The sequence below is a fragment of the Microtus pennsylvanicus genome, chromosome 3, assembly GCF_037038515.1.
Source record: "Microtus pennsylvanicus isolate mMicPen1 chromosome 3, mMicPen1.hap1, whole genome shotgun sequence".
Classification (NCBI taxonomy): Eukaryota; Metazoa; Chordata; class Mammalia; order Rodentia; family Cricetidae; genus Microtus; species Microtus pennsylvanicus.
Window position 1 is genome coordinate 16,990,642 of NC_134581.1, and position 20,833 is coordinate 17,011,474.

The 20,833-nt window shown below is 47.2% G+C and overlaps 1 protein-coding gene across 8 annotated transcripts in view; it reads left to right on the top strand.

Annotated features, from left to right (window-relative positions):
* The window catches only part of Tex264 (testis expressed 264, ER-phagy receptor), a 31,685-nt gene that overhangs the window by 5,218 nt on the left and 5,634 nt on the right, over nt 1-20,833 (top strand). For all 8 annotated transcript variants that reach the window (XM_075964748.1, XM_075964753.1, XM_075964751.1 and 5 more), the window contains exon 4: nt 10,040-10,261. In XM_075964748.1, the coding sequence (XP_075820863.1) occupies nt 10,040-10,261 (222 nt within the window). The remainder of the gene's footprint in view (nt 1-10,039; nt 10,262-20,833) is intronic.

Genomic DNA, 20,833 nt, shown 5'->3' on the forward strand with positions numbered 1-20,833 from the left:
ATGAACTAATGTTTCCTCCTCTGCAACATCCTAATAAAATACTTGCTTCATAGAGAGACTGACAGGATTCATGTCAGTGGTAAAGTGAGGCAGTCATCCCAGCACATAGCTCTCCACAGATGTTTAACAAGAACGGGTGGGAAGTGAGATTGACCTGGCAGTGGGTGTCCGGTCAGCCTAGAAGATAAGTGAAGAGGTTAAAGCGACCACTTTGATTCTGCACCTGCCTAACTTGGAAACAGTGCTCTTAACCTCTGAGACATCTCTCCAACTCCCTGGAAAGATACTTATGATAGCAGGATTATATCTTGGCGTGCACTTGGGGTAGCACAGGGACACTTGAGGCTCTCTGTGTTCCTGAGCTAGACATTGTCCAGTGGTGATTGTAAAAGGGCTAGGGAATCATGAACTCCCAGGATTCAGGGGTTCACAGCCATCTGTCAAACCATCTGGTGTACATTCTGGTGCTGTAACAGGTATAATAGGTGTGCGGTGGTATGGTGGGGGAGGAGACTGGGATGAAGATAGCCTGAATGGGGTACTAATCTTTTTTTGTTTTCGTCAGTACATAGTTGAGTCCTGGCTCAGTACCAGGCCTGTGCTCCATGGGGTACCATGGAGACCATGAGGTATAGTTTGTTGAGTACTTAGGGTACAGCATCATTTGGGGTGAAGATTTAGGAATCTGGAGATGCTGGAGATGAGATCCTGTTTTGCTCCTTAGAAAAACTGAAAATTCTTGTTTGCTACTTCCTAGTCGCCTTCGCTAGTAGTGGCCAGCTATTGGACATACCACCTCCAGTCTCCCAACACAGTACAGCAGGAGCCAGATGGGCTTCTCTGTGATTGTGGCAGGAAGTGATGTTCTTCCAGGCCCTGAGAAAAGCAGTGAGTAGCCAGGTCAGAGAGATCACTCACCCTGCTGAGGTATGAACCAACAGCTCCCTAGACATGACCATTCCTATCTCAAGCTGTGCAAGAGAAAAGACGATTCCTGAGAAAGGCTTAGGGAAACTCCACCTTTTCAGTATGGGTCTAGAAAGTGGCAAAGAAGAGACACCTCCAAGGCAAGACAGTAGCAGTTGCTGTAAATTCTTTCATATCATTTACTGCTTATGTCTGGAGTCCTAGAGTCTTGGATAGGAGGAAAGTATGAGGTCTGAGCAGATGGTTCCTGTGAGTCAGGAGGAAGGATTCCATTCCCTGACCCTAAAAGCCTTGATGTAGTTGAGGGCAAAGGGGTGCAGGAGGCACCATGTGTCAGAGAGTGGACAGTACCTGATATGGATCACAGGTGTTGTTCTCATCAACGGCCAGCATTCATGGAGTACAGGCCATTTCCTCTTGAAGGTGTCTGGTGAGTAGGAGTGAGTTCCAGAGGCCACCGTCCCAGACCTGCACTACTTCCTTATCTAATAGTTCACTTCACACTGCCTTTGCTGAGGGTGAGCAGGGTTCCGCTCTCAGCCCCTTTCTAAGGTGGGTACTGGAAAGTTGAAAATTGTCTTTAGCCTGCTCTGCTAGCGTTAAAAATCCTCTGGGGCCCTTCTGTGTTGGAAGGAAATGAAGAACTGAGAGGACCCTACATGCCTCACTTGGTCCTAACCACACTGGCCCACAAATAGGCCCTTGTGGCTAGGTGCTGTCACCATTCCTGTAGGTCTGCTCTATCTGCCACCTCCTGTCATACCTTCCACATCTACTCCTCTGCTGTTTGGGGCTTATGCAACCTGCCTGTCTACCATTGTGGTAGCCTAGGTGAGGCAAGAGGGTGTGGTAGCTAGTTACGTTTACCTGGCCTGGGCAGATGGGATCTGCTGTTCACATCCATCACCAAGCGCCATGCTTTTCCCAGGCATGGAATAATGGAGGAATTGGTGGCATTCTGGGCTTAAAGAATACTATGCCCCTTTCTTTCCATTAGTCTACTGGGAATCAAGGCCTAGAACAACCAAGTTTCAGAGTTCTGACTTGGATCTGTACCACCCTCCTCACTGTTCAGAAGGGTTTGGGGCTACCTTAAGACATGTAGGTCAGATGGAGCCTGGGAAGGGATAAGGAGATAAAGTTTCTCAGAGCTGACTTCTTCTGTAGGGTGGTGGAAATAAGGGTTGAGACCCATGCTTTCTTTGCTCCAACTAACCTGTGGATGTTTTCTGCCAGATGGAGCCAGACTATTGCTCTGTAATATGTTAAGTGTGGGAGAGGTCTCACAAAGTGAGCAACCTTGCTGCTCTTGGGAGGTAAAGTGAGAGGAGAAGACTCTGGATGTGTCCTTCTGTGTCTGAATCAAGGCTCTGGCTGCTTCCTAGTGTGTGACTCTGGTGAGTCATTTGGCCTCTCAGTGAGTCTGTCTCATCTATCAAATGAGATGAAAGGATCCCTTCTGCCTCGGGTGCTGAATATTGAACCCAGGGCCTTGTTCATGCTAAATACATCTTCCCCATCCCAGGTTTTATTTTTGTCGCATCAAATTGATGAGGCAAAGGCCCAATGCCTGGCTCCTAATAGCACATAGCACATTTGGCACCAGCTCTGGCTGTGAGAGCCTTGTACCATTGGACTTCTCTACCTTCAGGAGCATCTGCACCAGGTGCCCTGAGTCTGAGGAGAGACATTTCAGGGAAAGGCTGTTGTGTCTCCCTAGCTAGAACTGAATTCTCAAATTCCAGGTGACTGGGTTGCATGTTGCAATTCCAGAGCTTGTCTGCTTAGGTTTGAACCCTGACCCCAACACTGCCTTGCTGTATGACATTTGCTGTGTAACTTGGTATCCTGGGCTATAGGAACAAGGTTGAGAACAGTACCAACTGACCACACAAGGCTGTTTGGATTTGATGAGCTTACCTGTGGACAGCAGCGTGGTGAGGCCTTGTCAGGTGCCCACAATCAGTAGGACATGCTTCTGGGAGTAGGAGAGACAGTTCCTAAGGTCAGAAAGCCCCAGAACCTCTTTTAGAGTTGACTACTTCCTTCCTTTTGAGCCTAAAGTATGAGTCCTGTCCCCTGGCCTAGTTGTTGGCATCAGCCCATATTCCACCTGGTGGCTACCCCAGGTTTCTAGAACACATGTCTTGGTGTGTTGACTGTATACCAGATCTGAGTAAAGGAGGTCCAGTATACATCTGTAATTGGCAGATACCACTACATTTTAACCCTGAGAGTACCAGTGCATGCACAAGGCTCTGTCTCTACGTCTTCCATTGCCTTGGTGGCTCTTATTGAGAGCTGTCAAGAAAGGGATCAGGGCAGTCCTCTGAGCTTGGACTGGCAGATGATATACCTACCCCTGTTGGCTGAATGGCTGGTGGGCTTGAGGTTGGCCATTTCCACTGAACCCAGTGTGTCAGATGACATAATTTCTTTTTCTGAATCCTGAAAGATACCAATCATGTTCTATTCCTACACTTTTGAGATCTCAGCCAGCCAGTACCCTTGAGATGACTTTTCACTGCGGTCTAATGGTTGCCAGAAAGCTCTCTGGTAGGGGCAGTGGGCTAGAATTAAAATGGACTCGTATCTGAAATCTTCAGGTTCCAAGCAATTGCCTTCTTCTCATAGTACTGGGACTGAGGAAGCTGTATACTTTGAAAGAGATGTGCTGAAGTCTGGCATGCCCCGTCTCTTCCTTGGTAGTCTGTCTCTGTCTCTCTCCTTCCTTCCCTCTCTTGTTTTTGTTTTTCGAGACTGTTTCTCCATGTAACAGCCCTAGCTGTCCTAGAATTCATTTTGTAAATCAGGCTGGCCTCAAACTCACAGAGATCTACCTGCCTCTGCCTCCCAAGAGCTGAGATTAAAGGTGACTGGCATGATAGCCTTGGTTTTGATGGTAGACCCTGGGTGGGCGTTTCTTTCTTCAGTGGTGATGGTTCTACCTGTGTCCTCTCTCCCTAGTATGGTTCCAGTTTGGTGCAGTTCTGGTCCTACTCTTGTTCAGGTTATACCAAACAAATTTGATATGAGTAGAAGGAGTAGACAAATTCTCATGGGGCTAGTTCACTGCTATTGGACCAGTTTTGTCACTTCCTGGCTTATCTTCATAGCTGTCCCATCTCCTTGCTGGTGACCTGGTTCTGCTGCAGGTGGTAGGATTACTGTGGGACCTCTTAGGCTGTCTTCTAAGCTCTGGCCAGGATAGGGAAGGGGCAAACAATGAATGACCTTACTTGTGGAGTTGGGGATACAGACAAACCTAGTCAGAGAGAGGAGAGCCCTTTTGTTCAACACTACTCTGTTACATTAGAGAGGAGCACTTCCCTTTCTTCAGATGATTTGATTGTGGTGTAGGTTTGTATGTGAGGAGCTGTGTGCATACTTGCACCACTGTCAAACATACCAAAGGAATTTTCTGTGCAGGATCCTAGACTTTTCTGCCTTGAGGCTGGAGTGTTGAGAAAAACGAGAAGGCTTCATTATAGTGCAGAAGAAGACTTGTTTCATTTGTGTATGTTTGGGGTCAGAGAGGAAGGGCAGCTCCCAGGAGAATAGCAGAAGGCTTTGAGAAGAGGAGTTGAGCTGAGTCTTGCAGGATGAACTGAAGTTTTCCAGAAAGAAAACTCAAATAGGTTGAAGAGGAACATTTTAGGCAGAGGAAGTAGCTTACGCAAAGGGAGGCAGCATGGGAAGACGTGGCATGTTTGGCTACAAATAGCTACATGTGGGTGTATGTGGGGGTGTGGTAGGAGAGGAGGCTGGCAAGGCGGGCTGGGCCAGAGTCGGGTTCTGCCCCTCCCTCTGCCACGTACCCAGTGGCTGCCTGCCCTGCTGATTCCTGGTCCTGAGGTGAATTCAGCGTCATGCCTGACCTGTTTGGCTTGGAAGTTTAGTTTTGCCATAGATGTGAACTGGGAGCCCTTGAGAGGTTCTAATCATGTGTTCAAGTATCTTGGCATCAAGAGTGTTTTATTTGTAGTTACATGGAGACTGCTGAAGTGATCTCAGGAAAGACCTTGAGATCCAAGTTAAGGCAGACAAGGGATAAAGAGGAGTGAGCAGTCAAGTGACTAGTGACCATCCACCCATTTCTCCCTCTAACTTATGTTAACAGTTTTTTCTCTTTTCTCTATTCCCCTCCCATTTAGCATAGCTTACATTGGGTAAGGTGTCTTCCCTGTCCCTTGACCTGTCGTTAGTCCAGGCCTGTGGGAGCCTCCTGCCTGTTTGACCATAGCAACACTTATGTATAAGTAATACAGGTGCACCATCTAGAGAGAAGACATGGTACTGCAGCAGCATCATGTTTGAAAGGAATGGGAGGGGCTTAAAGATAAATAGTCTTGAGAAGGATAAGTTCTAGGGAGAGGAGAAGTGTTACAAAGCCATCCTGAAATGTTTACCAAGGGGCATTGAATCTGAAGGATGAATAGGGAAGGACTATATTCAAAGGTTAGGTTTGATGGGCATTCTAGACCCAGGGACTGTTATTGGTATGAATAACCAAAATAGTTATGGGATCTTTCATTAGTTGTATGTAGTAGGAGCTGCAGGCCTCTTCCCACAGCCTGGCTCCCGCACGGCTAGCTTTACACCAGAAATAACAACACACAAATTGTATTCTTTTAAACACTGCTTGGCCCATTATATCTAGCCTCTTCTCGACTAACTCTCGCACCTGGACTAGCCCATCTCTAATAAAGTGTGTAGCACCAAGGTACGCTTACCGGGAAGATTCTAGCCTATGTCCATCCTGGCCGGAGCTTGATCGTGTCTGCCTCAGAGAGCAGAGCTATGGCGTCTCTGAGCTCACTTCCTCTTCCTCCCAGCATTCTGTTACGTTTACTCCTCCCACCTATGTTTTAACCTATGAGGGCCAGCCAAGCAGTTTCTTTATTTTTTAACCAATGACCTTCCTCCATCATTTCCCCTTTTTCTGTTTAAACAAAAAAAAGGAAGGCTTTAACTTAACATAGCAAAATTACATATAACAAAACAGTTATCAAGTAAAAATTACAATACTCTATCATAACTAAGGAAAACTATAACTAACTATTCTTCAACTCCGTCAAAGACTCCAAAAAGATACAATATTACCTAAGCAAACAAGAAATCCAAAACTCTAGAAATGACAGAGACATCTCGCTGCCTGGACAGTCACCCAAAGTTTCTCTGTACCGTTGGGGCATCTATCTTCGGTCTCCAGGCCCATAGTTTCCAGCAGACATTTCCATGAAGCAGGAAATTTCAAAGGCAGTCACTATCTGCTTGTCCTGAAGAATGTCTCGCAGACTCTTTTATGAAGCAGGAACCCCGAAAGACCATCTCACCTTTAGGCAAGTTCAGCAGTCCTCTCTGTGGGTTCTTTGTATCCAGTTTATGCATCAGTCCAGGCAAGAGCAGTTTCTTGCCCAAATGGCTATCAAATTCCATAAGGATCCTCTTCGATGCCCATCTTCCTCTTGAAGTAGATTGGTGCTGCCAGGAGCAGAGTGTCTCATTGTCATGAAAAGCCCTAAGTTATTAAAACATTTAAAATGCCATATTCTATAATCTTTGAAAGATATATAGACTGCCTATCTAAAATATATCTATGTACATCTAGAAAATCTTAACTAACATGACTACAAACTTGACTATTATGATTATCTATTAACCTGTATACATTACATTTTTACATACACTACACAATCACAATACCTTAATCAAGAGCAGAAATACATATAACAAAATTGACCTTAAATTTATATCACTAAAGCAAAATCCATATCAATGCAAATTATTCATACCTATATCATATCCCCCTTTAAATGTAAAAGAACATTTATAAACCATATTTGGGAGCATGGGCGCAGTTTTTTCTCTCCAAACTGCTTCCTGCTGAATGGGGGCGTTGTTAATTAGGTCTTTCATGGTATAACCTGTGTGCTAGTTTCATCTCAGTTGGCAGTTGAGCGAAGCAATTTTCTGAAGGTGTTCACAGCAACCCTTCAGGAGGGTGTGGTCCATCATACCATATTGGAATAGAAACAATCCACAGACTCTCACCCTCTGTGAAAACAAAATAAGAAACTCCTTTCCAAAGCATCATGTCCTTAAGATCCAAATTTCGAAGTCAAGGCATTTTCAAAATATCTATGTTGGATTAGTTCAGCAGCATTTATAAACAAATATCTTTTAGCAGCTGTTGCTCTTTCCTCAGCATTCAAACAATTCAAAAAGAGCATAATAGCATACAGTATCAATATTCTCTGTGTATTTTCCATCTTTGTGCAGCTTTATTTTAACTCTATTTCATTTATTTTTACTATTATTTTTTGAGACGCCTTCTCTGTATATCTTTGTCCTGGAATAACTCTGTAGATCAAGCTGTCCTTGAACTCTCAGATCAGCCTGTCTCTGCCTCCCAGGCATTGGGATTAAAGGCGTGTGCTACCACACCTTGAAGTCACAGAGGTCAATCTCCCTCTGCCTCCCAAGTGTTGGGATTAAAGGTATGTACTACCACACCCAACTACTCTCTTTCTTCCTTATTTTTGTTTTTTACTTTAAGAACTTTAACTTTTAGTCTGCATATATTTTTAACACTGTAAATCATTTAAAAATTTTCTTTGTCTTTGACGATCTCTTTACTGTATCTCTCTCTGTTTTTCTGACCACATGGACTAAAGCCGTGGCTTTGCCGGCTAGATGTAGCCCATTCCTTAGCTTTCTGCCATTCCAACCTTGTTGCTGAGGTACCGGCCAGAGCCGCATTCAGTGCCACAAGTCTACAGTGTTTCAAGGTCCTTGCCATCAAACAAGCTGCAACAGACAACACTCAAGTCCTCTCTCTGTAGCTGGCCCTCCTGCCTCAAACAGTCAGAGTTTGCCCTGGCAGGACGGCCCAGAAAGCCGGCATTTTAAAACAACACAGATTTTTTCCTGCTACTGCTGAAAACAAACAAGCATTCAGTCGGCTTTTATCAACACCATTTAAATGTTTCGTGGCAGGACCTCTTAAGAGCTGCAGGGTTTTGCAGCTGAAGCTGAGTCAGGAAGCCTCTCTTAGATGAGAGCGCTTGCTTGCAAGCAGAGCAGACCCAAGAAATTGTTGCTACCAAGAAAACATGCTTTACTCTTTCCCAAGATTTCTCAGGCTTTCAGTGGATTCAGTTGTCCACACGTCTGGGCACCATTCTGTAGTAATGCTCCCCTCTCCCGGGCAGACGCACGCGATGAAGCAAGCCGCCAGGTCAGACATGCTGAATCTTTCCCGGTAAGACCGATACTACACAGTTTATTAGAGATGGGTTGATCAGGATATCAGAATTAGCCTGTAAGGGCTAGAGTTAATGGGCCAAGCAGTGTTTGAAAGAATACAGTTTGTGTGTTGTTATTTCAGGGCATAAGCTAGCCAGGCGGCCAGGGTGCCGGGGATGCAGCCCCGCCGCTCCTATTACTACAATTAGTGCCAAGCCTTTGTGAATTATCTCTTTTATATGAAAGGTATGTAAGGAAATATCAAGGAATTGGTGCTCTGAGAAGCAAAGGGAGTTGGTTAGAATCATGATTCATGTTTCACTCCCTGGCCAGCCTTCCTCTAGCCATGGTTATGAACACTGCATTATATTGCCTGTCCCTAAAACTCCTAAGTTATGCTTGCTGTCATTGGGTTCAAGAAAGCAACAAGGTCAGAACATTGAGAGTTGGCTAACTCCCTAGAGTCTGCTCAGAGGTCAGAGACTAGAGTAGAAAAGTGTGACTCTAAGGCAAGGGTAGGTTGCCAGAGTAGAGGAAGTGGATCAGGGCTAAGAAAGCCCTCAGGGAATGGTGACAGGTGTTAAAAGGCCAAAACAGGGTGGTAGGGATGGTAGAAGCAGATGTGTAATAACTTCCCGGGCTGAGAAAGTAGGCTAGGAAAGTAGAGATGGTGGAGTGTCCTGTTTAAGTGTGGGGAGAGGTCAACAGGCTGTGGAAGGAAAGAATTGAATGGTGCCTTAAGATCAGAGTCAAAATGTGTGCTAACTGTCCTGGATTTAGGAACACCTTTCCCTGGGGGCCTAGTCCAAGGGCTGGTACATAGCTGGCAGGAAAATGACACGAGAAACAGAAGGTTGGACAGACTAGTGCCACCTGCTGCCAGAAGTGAGCACTGCCCTGTAGGCCTTGGGTCAAGCCTAGGAAGAGTTGGGAACTCAAAACTCATTGCCTCTGGCTGATGGGAGCCAGAGGAGAAAGGATCATGAGAGAGGGAGGGAGGGAGGGAGGGGAGGGGAAGGGAGGGGAGGGGAGTAGAATAGAAAGTACATATGTTAGGTACTGAGAGACATAGGGAGTATAAACAGGAAGGAATTTGGAAATTGGCGGGTTTTAGATGGAAAAGATATAGAGGCTATTGGGATGATGGCTATCCCTACTTGTGATAGAGTCCTCTTAAACTTTTACTCATATCCTGACCCTCCACAGCAAATGCTAAATCCCTGCCCAGGCCTCTGTCCTGTGTGTTCCACTGTGCACATTCACGCATACTTGTTTTCATGGAGTAACCAGGAAAGACAGCCACCGTAGGCTTTTTTTCTTTGCTCTCACTCCTCACTTCTGTTGGCTGACTTACCATGATTTCTCTGTTAGCGAAGCTCTTGCTCCTCTGGGAAATAGGAGGGGAATAAACTAATTGAACTGTGCAAGATCCAGACCCTCAGATGGGCTATTTGCAGTCTTGCTGGAGACCCTCTGAACTGGGGCCCATAGAAGGTAACATCAGGAGATTGGAGGCAGAGGGTGGGGGTAGCTCAGACATCTTTTTGTTCTTCCTCCCCAAGGCTTCTGGAGGGTAGAGATCAGGTCTTCTTCTTTTTCTTCCTTTCTTTTTTTTCTCACCATAATTCCTGAGTCATGTATGTAGCTTAGCCTAATTGCTGAAGGAATGGGTGAGAGTCCTGCGGCAGGCTGCATAGACATGAGCCATAGCTGGTTTTGGTAGGTAACTCCATCCTTGTATCTAGGGCTCTGTAGCTTGCCGGAGCAGGTGGTTCCTCCAGGGCCAAGTTAGCCCAGAAGCAGAGGGCCTGAGGTCTGAAGGCCTCCTTTTATGTGACACTGACCCCATGCTCTGCCTCTACAGGTGCCTCAAGAGAAGTGCCGATGTGCAGTGGGCAGCATCCTGAGTGAGGGAGAGGAGTCACCCTCACCTGAGCTCATCCACCTCTATCAGAAATTTGGCTTCAAGATATTCTCCTTTCCAGCACCCAGCCATGTAGTGACAGCCACTTTCCCTTACACCACTCCCCTATCCATCTGGCTGGCTGCCCGCCGAGTCCATCCTGCTTTGGATACCTACATCAAGGTGAGACATGGGTATAGCACATGGAAGGTGGTCACTCAGATCCCTTGGGTGGTAACCGAGAAGGTGGTCCAGGATATGAGGAATAAGTAGTTTGGAGAGAATAGCTCTCTGAGACCCTCATGCACTTATGTTGGCAGAGACTCCTGGCTTCTCTTTCAGATGTTTAAGGTCTTAGGGTCAGACCATCTCCAAGAGCTTGTTCAGAAACCTGATGTGGTCAGATTGGCTTTGTCTCTGTGCTCACCCTGTCGCTACCCTGCTTGAGGCCTGAGAAGCTCTCATTGGCCATGTGTCACCCTGGCTTCGATGCTACTTTTGCTCCCACCCCCATTCCCCCCAAGGACTTGAACAGCAGTGGCAGGCTCTGCCTCCTTCATTTCTGACCTGGAAGGAAGTAATACTGGCAACACAGCCTGTTTGGGGGAAGAGAGTCAGCCACCAAGAGATTAGACAGAGGGTTCTGTCTACAGAAGCCTTAAAAATCTGACCTGTCTGCACCCTTCTTTGATGTGTTACAGACTTGAAAGCTAAGGGAAAGACTACATCTTGGGCTTGGAAGTGACTGTTTATTCATTCGTTTGGCTTGTGTTTATAGAGTCCATACTGAGTGCTCTTCAGGACACAGTGTGGAACCTAGTGCATGAAAGAGGCATATACAATGAGGTGATGAAGAAAGGCAGTAAATATGGGATACATGGTAGGAAGTAGTGGGGACCCTCTTGGGTAGGGTGGTTAGAAATAGCAGGTCACTTCAAGGTGGAGTCCATGAGAGCTGTTGCAAAGAAGGGAAGGCTGTTTAATCAGGGGAGGACAAAGAACAGCAAAGGGCTTGTTTGGAGAGTTTTGTTTGGTTGTCTTTTCTTTCCTGAGGCAGGGAATCATGCAGCTAGGCTGTTTTCAAACTTGCTGTATAGCTGAGAGTAACCTTGAACTCCTGGTTCTCCTTCTGCTACCTCTCAAGGTCTCAGATGACAGCTCTACCCCATCATTCCTGGTTTGATCTAAACGTAGTGAGGGTATGATGGAACACTCCTGGAATCCCAGTTTCTTGGGGGTGCTGAAGCAGAAGGACCTAGAGTTTGAGTCCAGCCTGGGTTACATAAAGAGATCTTGTCTCATAGAATTATAAATATCTTTCTCTCTGTCTATGTATGTATCAGTGATAGAAAGTTTGAAGGCAATCAAGTGCCAAAAATCAACCAAACAAGCAAAAAACCCAGAACAAACCTAACAATCAATACAGTGTTCTCTTGGAGTCATCTGTTAAAGATGGGCTACCCCATCCTGAGCTGGATTAGGGATGGGGAGTGTGCTCAGGAGGCAGTCAGGATCTGAATGGAAATGTCCACAGGTTAGGCTGCCTCTCGCTTGGTGGTTAATGCCAGCCTTCCTTTCTTCCAGACCATAAGTCACTGGGCAGTGACTGTAGTGATGCAGAACCAGCACAGAGGTTGGCGGTCTGTTTTGCGGTGTAGCTGTTGTACTAAAGCTGGGTTGGCTGTTAGGAAGGATGCTGTGGGATGGCACAGGCTGTGTCCTGTTTCAAGGTAGTTGGAAGCATGATGTTGCTTTCCATTGAACTGTGGGAATCTTTTAAAAGAGGACCTGGTTTGGGGTAAAACTGGCTCTGTGGGCTAACAGTGGAACTGTTTGACATTTGCATGGGGTGTGGTTATGGCTGGGTGGCAGTGATGTCTGTCGTGGTGGTAGGTCAGAGGCTTGGGAGCTGGGAGATGGTAGCCGGGAGCACTGCTAGAGAGGTCGTGCTTCCCTGGGCCCAGGGGTAGGAGGTGGGAAAGTGGGCTGGTATGATGGCAGGAAGTAAGATATAAATGTCCTAGGCCGCTCAAGTGAGGGCCTGGTGTACAGTGTTTTCCATCTTGTTTTGTCTATGCCGTCATCTTCAGTCTTGATGGCTAATCTGGAGGAGCATCCCCAGGAAGATATTTCTTGGGTTCCAGACCTCAGAACTGGGTGTATGGCATGTGGTATAGTGGCAAGCAACTGAGCCACCAAAGCTTTTTCCTGGCTTCAGGGGTTTATTTTTAGATACCTTTGTCCAAATTTCCCTGCCCCTGACTGCTTCACAAGTTGGCTGGTTTCAACATCATCTCTTTGATGAAAGTCCTTCCTCCTGTCAGCTGCTCTCTGGGCTCTGTTTTCCTGGGGTGGTGGCAGGGACAAAAAGCCAGGGGTTTGGGACAGGGTGAGGGCCATACCTGTCCTGTGTTTAGCCAGGCTTTGGGTCCTAGGAGACTAAGTTGACGGGGAGATGAGGAAGAGACTGGTTGGCCATAACTGCAATCTACAGGAGGTAGCTTCTGCCTCTCAGCACAGGGGACAGAACAGAGTCAGGCTGCCTCACACCCCTGCCTCAGTGCCCTGTAGTCACTGAGATTACTAATGAGAGATCAGCACTTGTGACTCTCCTAACCCAACAACTGGCTGCTTTTTGACTTTGTGTACATACACAGCCCCCCTCCCTCTCTCCTTTCTTCTCTCTTACTCTCTCATTTTCTCTCTGGATTTGGGATTGCTGTGGATGTTCTTCAGATGAAATAATAGCAGCTATCACATTCTTTCAAGAGGGATGGTTTTGCTGGCAGATAAAGGGGAGGACTGACTTGACAGTCTCACCTGCTGCTCCAGAGGCTGAGGTGGAGTGTATATGGGTGGGTGAGGAATAGGAGATGTATGGGTCTCAGAGAGCTTTGAGTTGGGAGATGGAAAGCAGCTACTGCCTGGCAATTGCAGATGTGCCTAACCCTGGGGCATTGGTTTCATGGCACAGCAAAGGACCCAGAGGTTACTGCAAGGAGCCAAAAAAAAAAAAAATGTTTTTCAGGCTTTGGTTTCTGGAAGGGATACCTGTAACCCGTCTTTGTGATCTGCTTGGCAGCTCCCTGGCCAACCATATTTCAGCCTAGCAATCTGCCAGACTGAGCTGTAGACGCTGGAATTTGTTTATTTGTTTATTTATTTATTTATTTGGGCGTTGTTCTTTTTCGAGACAGGGTTTCCCTGTGAAGTTCTAACTGTGCTGGAACTCGTGTATCCAAAATGGTTTCACACTCAAGAGATTTGCATGTCTCTGTCTCCTGAGTACTGGGATTAAAGGCGTGCACCATCACCTCCTGGTACTTGTTTTTGTAATACATGGTTTTTCTGTGTAGACCTGGTTATCCTGGAACTCACTCTGTAAACCAAACCAGGCTGACCTCAAACTCACAGAAATCTGCCTGTCTCCACCTTCCAAGTGCTAGGGATAAAGGTATATGCCCCCACCACCAACCAGATGCTGCAGTTTCTGCCTTCAAAAATACGGCTAGGACTCTCCAGGCTGAACACTCTGGGAACAGTTTGTGTAAGGGTTACCTGGGTACCATGTTATCGTCTCTGTATGTAGAAGATATCCCAGTCTGGCCATTGTGCTTCACTGAAGTGTATGGGCAGAGGAGACCACTCCTTAAGTCCCAGACTGGAGGCTGCTTCTTGCAGCTACAGAAGGGAACTGAACTTCCTTAAAATTACAAAACTACAGCAGAGATAATCGGTCTAGATAAGAGCCTAGAGCAGTGGACAAAGACCCCCACACACCAAAATTCACCTCAGGTTAGAACTGTCTTTTGAAGTGCCCAAGGAAGGCTTTGGGTACATGTAGCCTTTAGGACTGAATGGTGAAAATAGGGTCCTGTGTGGTATTGTGTATGAAAGGTCCCTAGCATGACAGGAGAGTTGATCAGGATCCTTGAGGGGATTAGACTGACCAAGCTGCCTGACTGCCCTGCCCCATGCTTAACTCACCTTCAGCAAGATCCAGAATCTTTTCCATAAACACCTGTTCTAGGGTTTTTTTTATATCCAGGCATTTCCAGGGCCTTTGTTTTTTTGTTTGTTTGTTTGTTTGTTTGTTTTTTGTTTTGGTTTGGTTTGGGTTTTTTTTTTTTTTTTTTTTTGCTTAAGCATCTTGTCCCAGGGTCTTGTTCACACAATGATTGATAGTAGGCAGGCCCCAGAAATCAGGTGTGGTTCTTTCACTATAGTGTTGGAAAGGGAGCTGTAAGAGGAGTTGCCAGAAAAGGGGTACCATAAAGGCCAAGTCCTGGGATAGCTGTATTGACTGGGGTTGATCTAACAGGGGCTTAGAGTGGGAGGGAACTAAAAGCTATGCTGAGGTGTACTCTGTGGCTGGCAGCTTAGACCTGTCTTAACTGTAGTCACTATGCCTAAAGTTTTTTTTAATTCAGTTAATATCTTAACCTTTTGTCTGGAAGAGGACTTCTGAGGCTCCACTGGTTTGTAAACTTTTGTACTAGTTGAGATGAACCTGAGAAGATCCCCCCACTCCTGCTAGATGCATGATTATTCTGGATTTTGTGGATGCTGTGTAACTGCAGTGTAAGCAGAGTGAAGGGACATCAGGTCGCTTTCAGAAGAGGCATTTGTTTCTGAAGAAGCATCACTCTAATTAGAAATTGGAGCTGAATGGAAGCTTGAGGACCTTCAGGTTGGAGGTCTGTGGAGTGGAGGTAACTGAACTCTTTAAGTGGTGGGTGGGTGATAGTTTGACCAGCTAGGATCTAAGGAGCAGGGCACAGCAGAGTGCCTGTGGAGTGAGTCAGCCTGATGAGCTGCATGAAGCTTAGAGCAGCCTGTTGAGAAACTGACTCTACCCACTAGGTTCTGAACCCTGTATTTGTGTCCACTTAGCCTGTTTCATCATCCGTGAAGGAGTTAGGGTGGGACTAGTAGAGGTCTATTAGGCCCTGGCTATGGGGATCCAGATGAGAAAGCCCCATGGGAAATTTGAGATCTGGTCATCTCTCACTCTTTGGCTACCATCTTGGCCCTGCCAACATGATATGGTTCCAAGCTTTATTTTAATAAGGAATGCTGAGCTATGATCGGGCTCAGCATGGAGCATGTGCTTTACCATACACAGGCTAGCACCAAAATTCAAAGGGTAAGGTGGAGGCCCTCTTGACACCTCAGCTTAGTCTCTTATTCAACAATTAATTGCTGAACCTTCCTTTGGATGGCACTGTTCTGCACATGGGGATTAGTTAGAAGATAATCACAGGGGTCTTAAAGCATGTATGCCCAAATAGATGGCAAAAGCCTAAGGCCAAGTGAGGAAGTGGTGGATGAATCTAGGCATGAGTGGAGGTGGAACCAAGAGGCAGAAAACTTGTGGATTTGGGCTGTACTTGGAACAGTGCCACAGTGGGCCGGAGATGACAGTAACATTCACCAGTTTGACACTGTCTCCAGCACAGGTTGTTAGTGTTGGAGCCTGAGGCTGCTGGTCTGTCTTCCCATTTTCCCAGCAGGCGATCATTAATGGTGGCCTTGCAGCTGCTCTGAGCACAGGAAACAGCTGCCTCAGGCACCTTATTGGGCCTGAAGTCTTCACCCTCAGTGAGGTTGAGGCTTCTCCATGGACTTTTCTCACAGGGTCTCTAGAGCCAGGTTCCCTGGCAGAACTACAGCCTGCTAATGGGCCTGCTCCAGCATGAAGAGGAAGGCACTTGCAGTAGCCCAGAACATGGGATCAGGTGGCAAGCCCCTAGACTGTAGAGCCTTTCCCATTACCCTCGTTGAGAGCTTAGCCATGTCTGAGAGTATGGGGGTGGGAAGTGGAGGGCTAGACTTCCTGGGAAAGGCACAAGCAGCCACTTTGAGGTGGTGGTAAGGATTATTTAGGTGGGAAGGCAAGTGCAGAAGAGACATTAGGATCTGCCAAGACTAGAGGGCCCAGGAGGAGTACCACAGTTTATGCCCAAAAGATCTGGCCGGGTCCTGCAAATACCAGGGAGCTGTGGATGGCATCTAGACCTTCTCACATGCAAACGAAAGGCATCCTTCATGGAACTGTTTCTGGAGATTGAGGTGTACAGGTACCCATATACTAGACCTTTTTCCTTGAAGCTCCTGGATTCACCTTTTCTTTTCCCTCTGCTAGGACTGAAAGCACAAAGCCAGCCTGTGCTGGCATGGGAGCCACCACTCTCAAAATACCAGCTTGAATATTGTAGCTTGGCATCCCTGTAGGACCCTAGGAGCTGAGGCTGTCTGAATGGTGCTGTTTGGTTAGACCATCACCAATTAACAGAGAACACCTTCCCTAGGCAGATGACTTACCAAGGAAGAATTCTGTTGCTCTTCTCCAGAAAGCTTGGAATTTGGTACTAGGGAGTAGAAAGGATTCTGAGAAGGGAACTTTTTCATATAACAGTGTGCCATTTGATGACACCCTTAGATAAGAGGCTACATGTCTAATAAAGCAGGTAGGAAGGACTTCCCTGAGAGGTGGAGAAGGGGTCAAAGTGCCAGTTGGAGCTGAGAAATTCAGGGCTACTTTCTCTCCTAATTTTTCTCTATCCCACTTTCGCTGTCAGGTACTTGGCTTCATGACTCCATCTGCCCTGAGCAGCCTCCCTGCTGCTGGATAATCAGTCAGCAACGTTTTATCAGCTTGTAAGTCAGGCAGAGCTCAAGGTCCTTGACGACATAGACACTGCAGAGTGGCTGAATCTTTTAGGACGCTCTGGTAGGAGGGGTATGATCAGGAACATCCAATTTGGAAGATAGAGTCATGGCATCCTATGGCTGATCCACCAGAGCTCTAGCTGAATGCCCATTTCCAGGGCTACTCACTCAGGCTCCCTAGCCTTCTGCTCCCTTTCCATAAGGGCCCAGAAAGTCTAGAACAGGACTGAAATAGGGTTTCGCATTGTCCGTCTATGCCCTGGAGAAAGGAAAGGCTGGACATGGTTGGAACCCCGAGGCTTCCAGGGAATCATAATTTCTCTGCTCCTTAGTCCCCAGCACATCCTGATTCCTGACTGTTGCTGAGCACCCCCTCCATGAGCCACCTAGGAAGCTAGGGCTTGGGTAGCACCAGGGAGATGAACAGAAGTGTAAATTGTGTGGCGAGCTGCCGGCTCTGAGGTGAAAATGAAAAGTCTTCAGGCAACAGTGGCAGTAGGCACAGCAGGCTGGGGTGCCAGGCACAGCACCCAACCTCACTCCTTTACACTTCCCCGTTCTGCAGTCTTCCCCAGGCTCCGACCCGGGTCTGGCCCGCCCTGTGTAGCTCCTCTGTCATCATCCCCTGCTATTTAGGTGGCTCCTAGGCTGACCCTGGACTAAACCTAATTCTAAGAAGGTCTTGATTTTTTGCTTCTGTTGTGTTTTTCTAATTTGTTGATTGGTATACAAAGAAGTGGGCCATCCTTTAGTCCTTTAGTGATCTTTGTGTTTACTGATGTTTATGGTAGGATCCATCATCCATTCTTTTGTGGTTTTCCACATATGCAATGCCTTATCTTTAAGTAGTGGTGGTCCCGTGTCTCCCCCGCCCTCCCTTGTTGTTGTAATAAGATTGGCGGGCTGGGCTGTGTCCCGCCACCCTGCTAGCTTTACCCGAAATAATTACATGGAAACTGTATTCTTTTAAACACTGCCTGGCCCATTAGTTCCAGCCTCTTATTGGCTAGCTCTAACATATTGACCTAACCCATTTCTAATAATCTGTGTAGCCCACGAAGTGGCTTAACCTGCGGCTGTGTCGGGAATGAGAATCATGGCGACTCCTCGACTCAGCTTCTTCCTCCCAGCATTCTGTTCTGTTTACTCTGCCTACCTAACTTTATGTTCTATTAAAGGCCAAGGCAGTTTCTTTATTTAACCAATGAAACAACAGATAGAAAGATGACCCTCCTCCATCACCTTGTTCCTCACTTCTCCTGAAATTATCTATTCTTCTACTTTATAATTGGAGATACTGAGACCCAGAGAAAAACCATTTACTTTCAGTAGCTTAGGTAAGATTCTAGATACCTGTATGGGGCTGTCCATACACTTTTGTTTTTCTCCCTTCCTTGGCTGTCTTTGCTTATACTTTTTAAGACTTTGGGCAGAGCTAGGGTGGAGTGAGGAAGGACAGGAAAGGAAGGAAAGAAGTAATCTAATCCTCCAGTTGGCTTTCCCTGCTGGCATTGGGGTTCCCCAGGACCTGATAGACGTTTAAGTTCTGGGCCAGAAGCTATTGTGAAGTCTGGTGGAGATGGGGTGAGGGTGGTCTGTGGAGGGGGGGAGGGAAGCTGATGGAAGTTCCTGGGCAGAATAATAACAATGTGCTGTATTCTAGCTGCAGCCTCCCCGCTGTGCCTCCCCCAAGCACTTTGCACATGTAGTGCAGACCCGCCTGAGGGACCTGCAGAGTCTGATCCCCACTTGTGAGGACCTCTGTGTGCAGGCGGGAGCCTATTGGTGTCTGTGTAATTAAAAATGAGCATGCATCATTTCCCCAGCGAGGAGAAGCTTCCACCTCGGGTGGGATGTAGCAGCTGCTGGCTGGCTTTGTGACTGCCTGTTTGTCCAGCTTGGTACAGAGCAGTGAGTAAGGCTGGGCAGCAGGGGTGATCAAAAAAGCCCATTGAAGCAAGAGGTAAGAAGGATGCATCAGGCAGAACTCATTTCTTTATGGACCTGGAGCTTAGGTCAGAGATGTGTGACCCAGTCCCTGACCTGCACCCATGGCTTCTCCATTTGGGGCATTTGTCACCTACCTCTGAGTAGATTCTAGTCCCTCAGCAGTCTGGAGGTGGGATCCCCTTCAGTTTCTAGCCTGGCCTGACTGCTTCTGTTCCTTGACCTTCCTTACTTCTTGCTGAAGACAATACACAGGATGATATTCTCAGAGCAAAGCACAAAATACTCAGATCCTGTGTCTTACCTCCCTTACCCCTGGATTCAGAAAGATCTACCTGTGGATCCTGAAAAGAAACCTTGGTCCATTATACCAGCCCAGCACCTGTGGGAGCCCTGGGTAGTATGGGCAGACACTTGCCCCAGTGTAAGAGATGGGCTTAGCCTGAGGTGAAGAGTAAGTTTCCAAGGTTGCTGAGATATGTGCCTCAGTATGGTAACTTTGTATAAGGTGGTGAACTGTCTTTTTATCTCCCAGTACTTCAGGGTAGGTCGTCCGTGTTAGTGGAGGGTAGAATGAGAGTTATGCTGAAGTCTCCCTTTCTTATTTCTGATTCTGGAGGGCCTGGAGGTCTGCGTCTCTTCGGCCTTCGAGAGGACCTGATGGTCTGTGTGTATGTGAATGAGCTGCTCTAGGGTAGGAGTTTGTCAGATAACCAGTAGCCTTAATGACCAGGAAAGATTTCTCTTGTCTTTGCATTGCTTCTACCTAGTTACTTAGACTGTGGTATTCCAGAGCTGATTGGGATGTCAAACCTATCCAGGCTCCCTTTCTCAGCAATAATAGGTTCTTGTGGCATTGACCTAGTGTCCTTGGCCATTGGCAGTCTGCTCTCCAAGGGCTCCCTGGGGCTAGCTGAGGGAGAAGCAGCTGGCCTCACCTTCCTCCAATGATTTTCCAATATTTCCTGGTTCATCGGCATGCTGTTTGGGCAGCAACTCCTGCTGTGTAGTGAGGACCCAGAAGTCAGCCCATGGCTACCCTCTTTTTCCCTGGAGACAGCACCTGTCTAGCAAGGAAAAGGCTTATTCTGCCTGAATACTCAGGGACAGAGCATATGCTGGTTCTGCCCCCCTTGTTTTATTTTCCCTTCAAGACAGGGTTTCTCTGTTAACAACCCTAGCTATCCGGGAACTCACTTTGTAGGCCAGGATGGCCTTAAACTCACGGAGATCTGCCTGCCTCTGCTTCCCTAGTGCTGTGATTAAAGGCGTGTGCCACCACTGCCCAGCCCCCTTGCTCTTTTATCCCAAGTTTTCATTAGATTCATTCCTGCTTAGTGAGCAGAGCACAGAGGGGAAAGTAGTCTCCCATGAAGGACAACAGGGACAGCTATAGGCCCCTTCTTTGCCTGAGGTCTAAGGTAGAAGTTTTACCCTTTTACCTTCTTCTTGCCCCTTTTCTGCTCCTGAGTCTGAATTTTGACAGGACCCAGTATGTGTTATGATGATTTGGGGTTGAGCAGGCTATGGAGTTTTAATTAGCTTTATGCTTCCTTCCAGTAGGGAGAACAGTGGGTTAGGTAGCAAGGGCTGGGCCACTGCTGGATTCAAGTCTGAAGCAGGCCTGAGCAGTTAATGTTCTGCTCCCTGAGTAGGAGGCTGCAGAGAGGTAGGGGTGGCAGAGAAGTGTAGCCAGGCCACAGTCTGCTCTCCATCCTCTTTCTCTCTGTTCTCCCGATGGCTTTGAGATGAAGGCGATGGCAAGGATGGAGGATGCAGTTTCCATGGTAACAGGCTGTCCACAGCCAGGCAACTTCAGAGCTGGGCTCTCCGGAGGAGGCAGATGCGCAGAGCAGCCACAGAGCTGCCTGCCAATGAGGGGGCTGGCAGAACAGGTGGCACAGGGTGGCTGTCTGGTGCTGCCCACCCTGCTGCCCAGCCTGGAAGAGAGGGTGGAAGGAGCACTACCCCCCTTCCCTATTACTGTCATACTCTCCCAGAAAGAAAGGTTGGGAGGTAGCATGAGTTTGCTAAGGGTCAAGTCTAGGGTAGGAGCCTCTTTGTCTCTGGCATCTCTGGATGCACACAGACTTTACTTTTTCTCTTGAGATAGCTGTGGTCTTTCTGATACTGGCA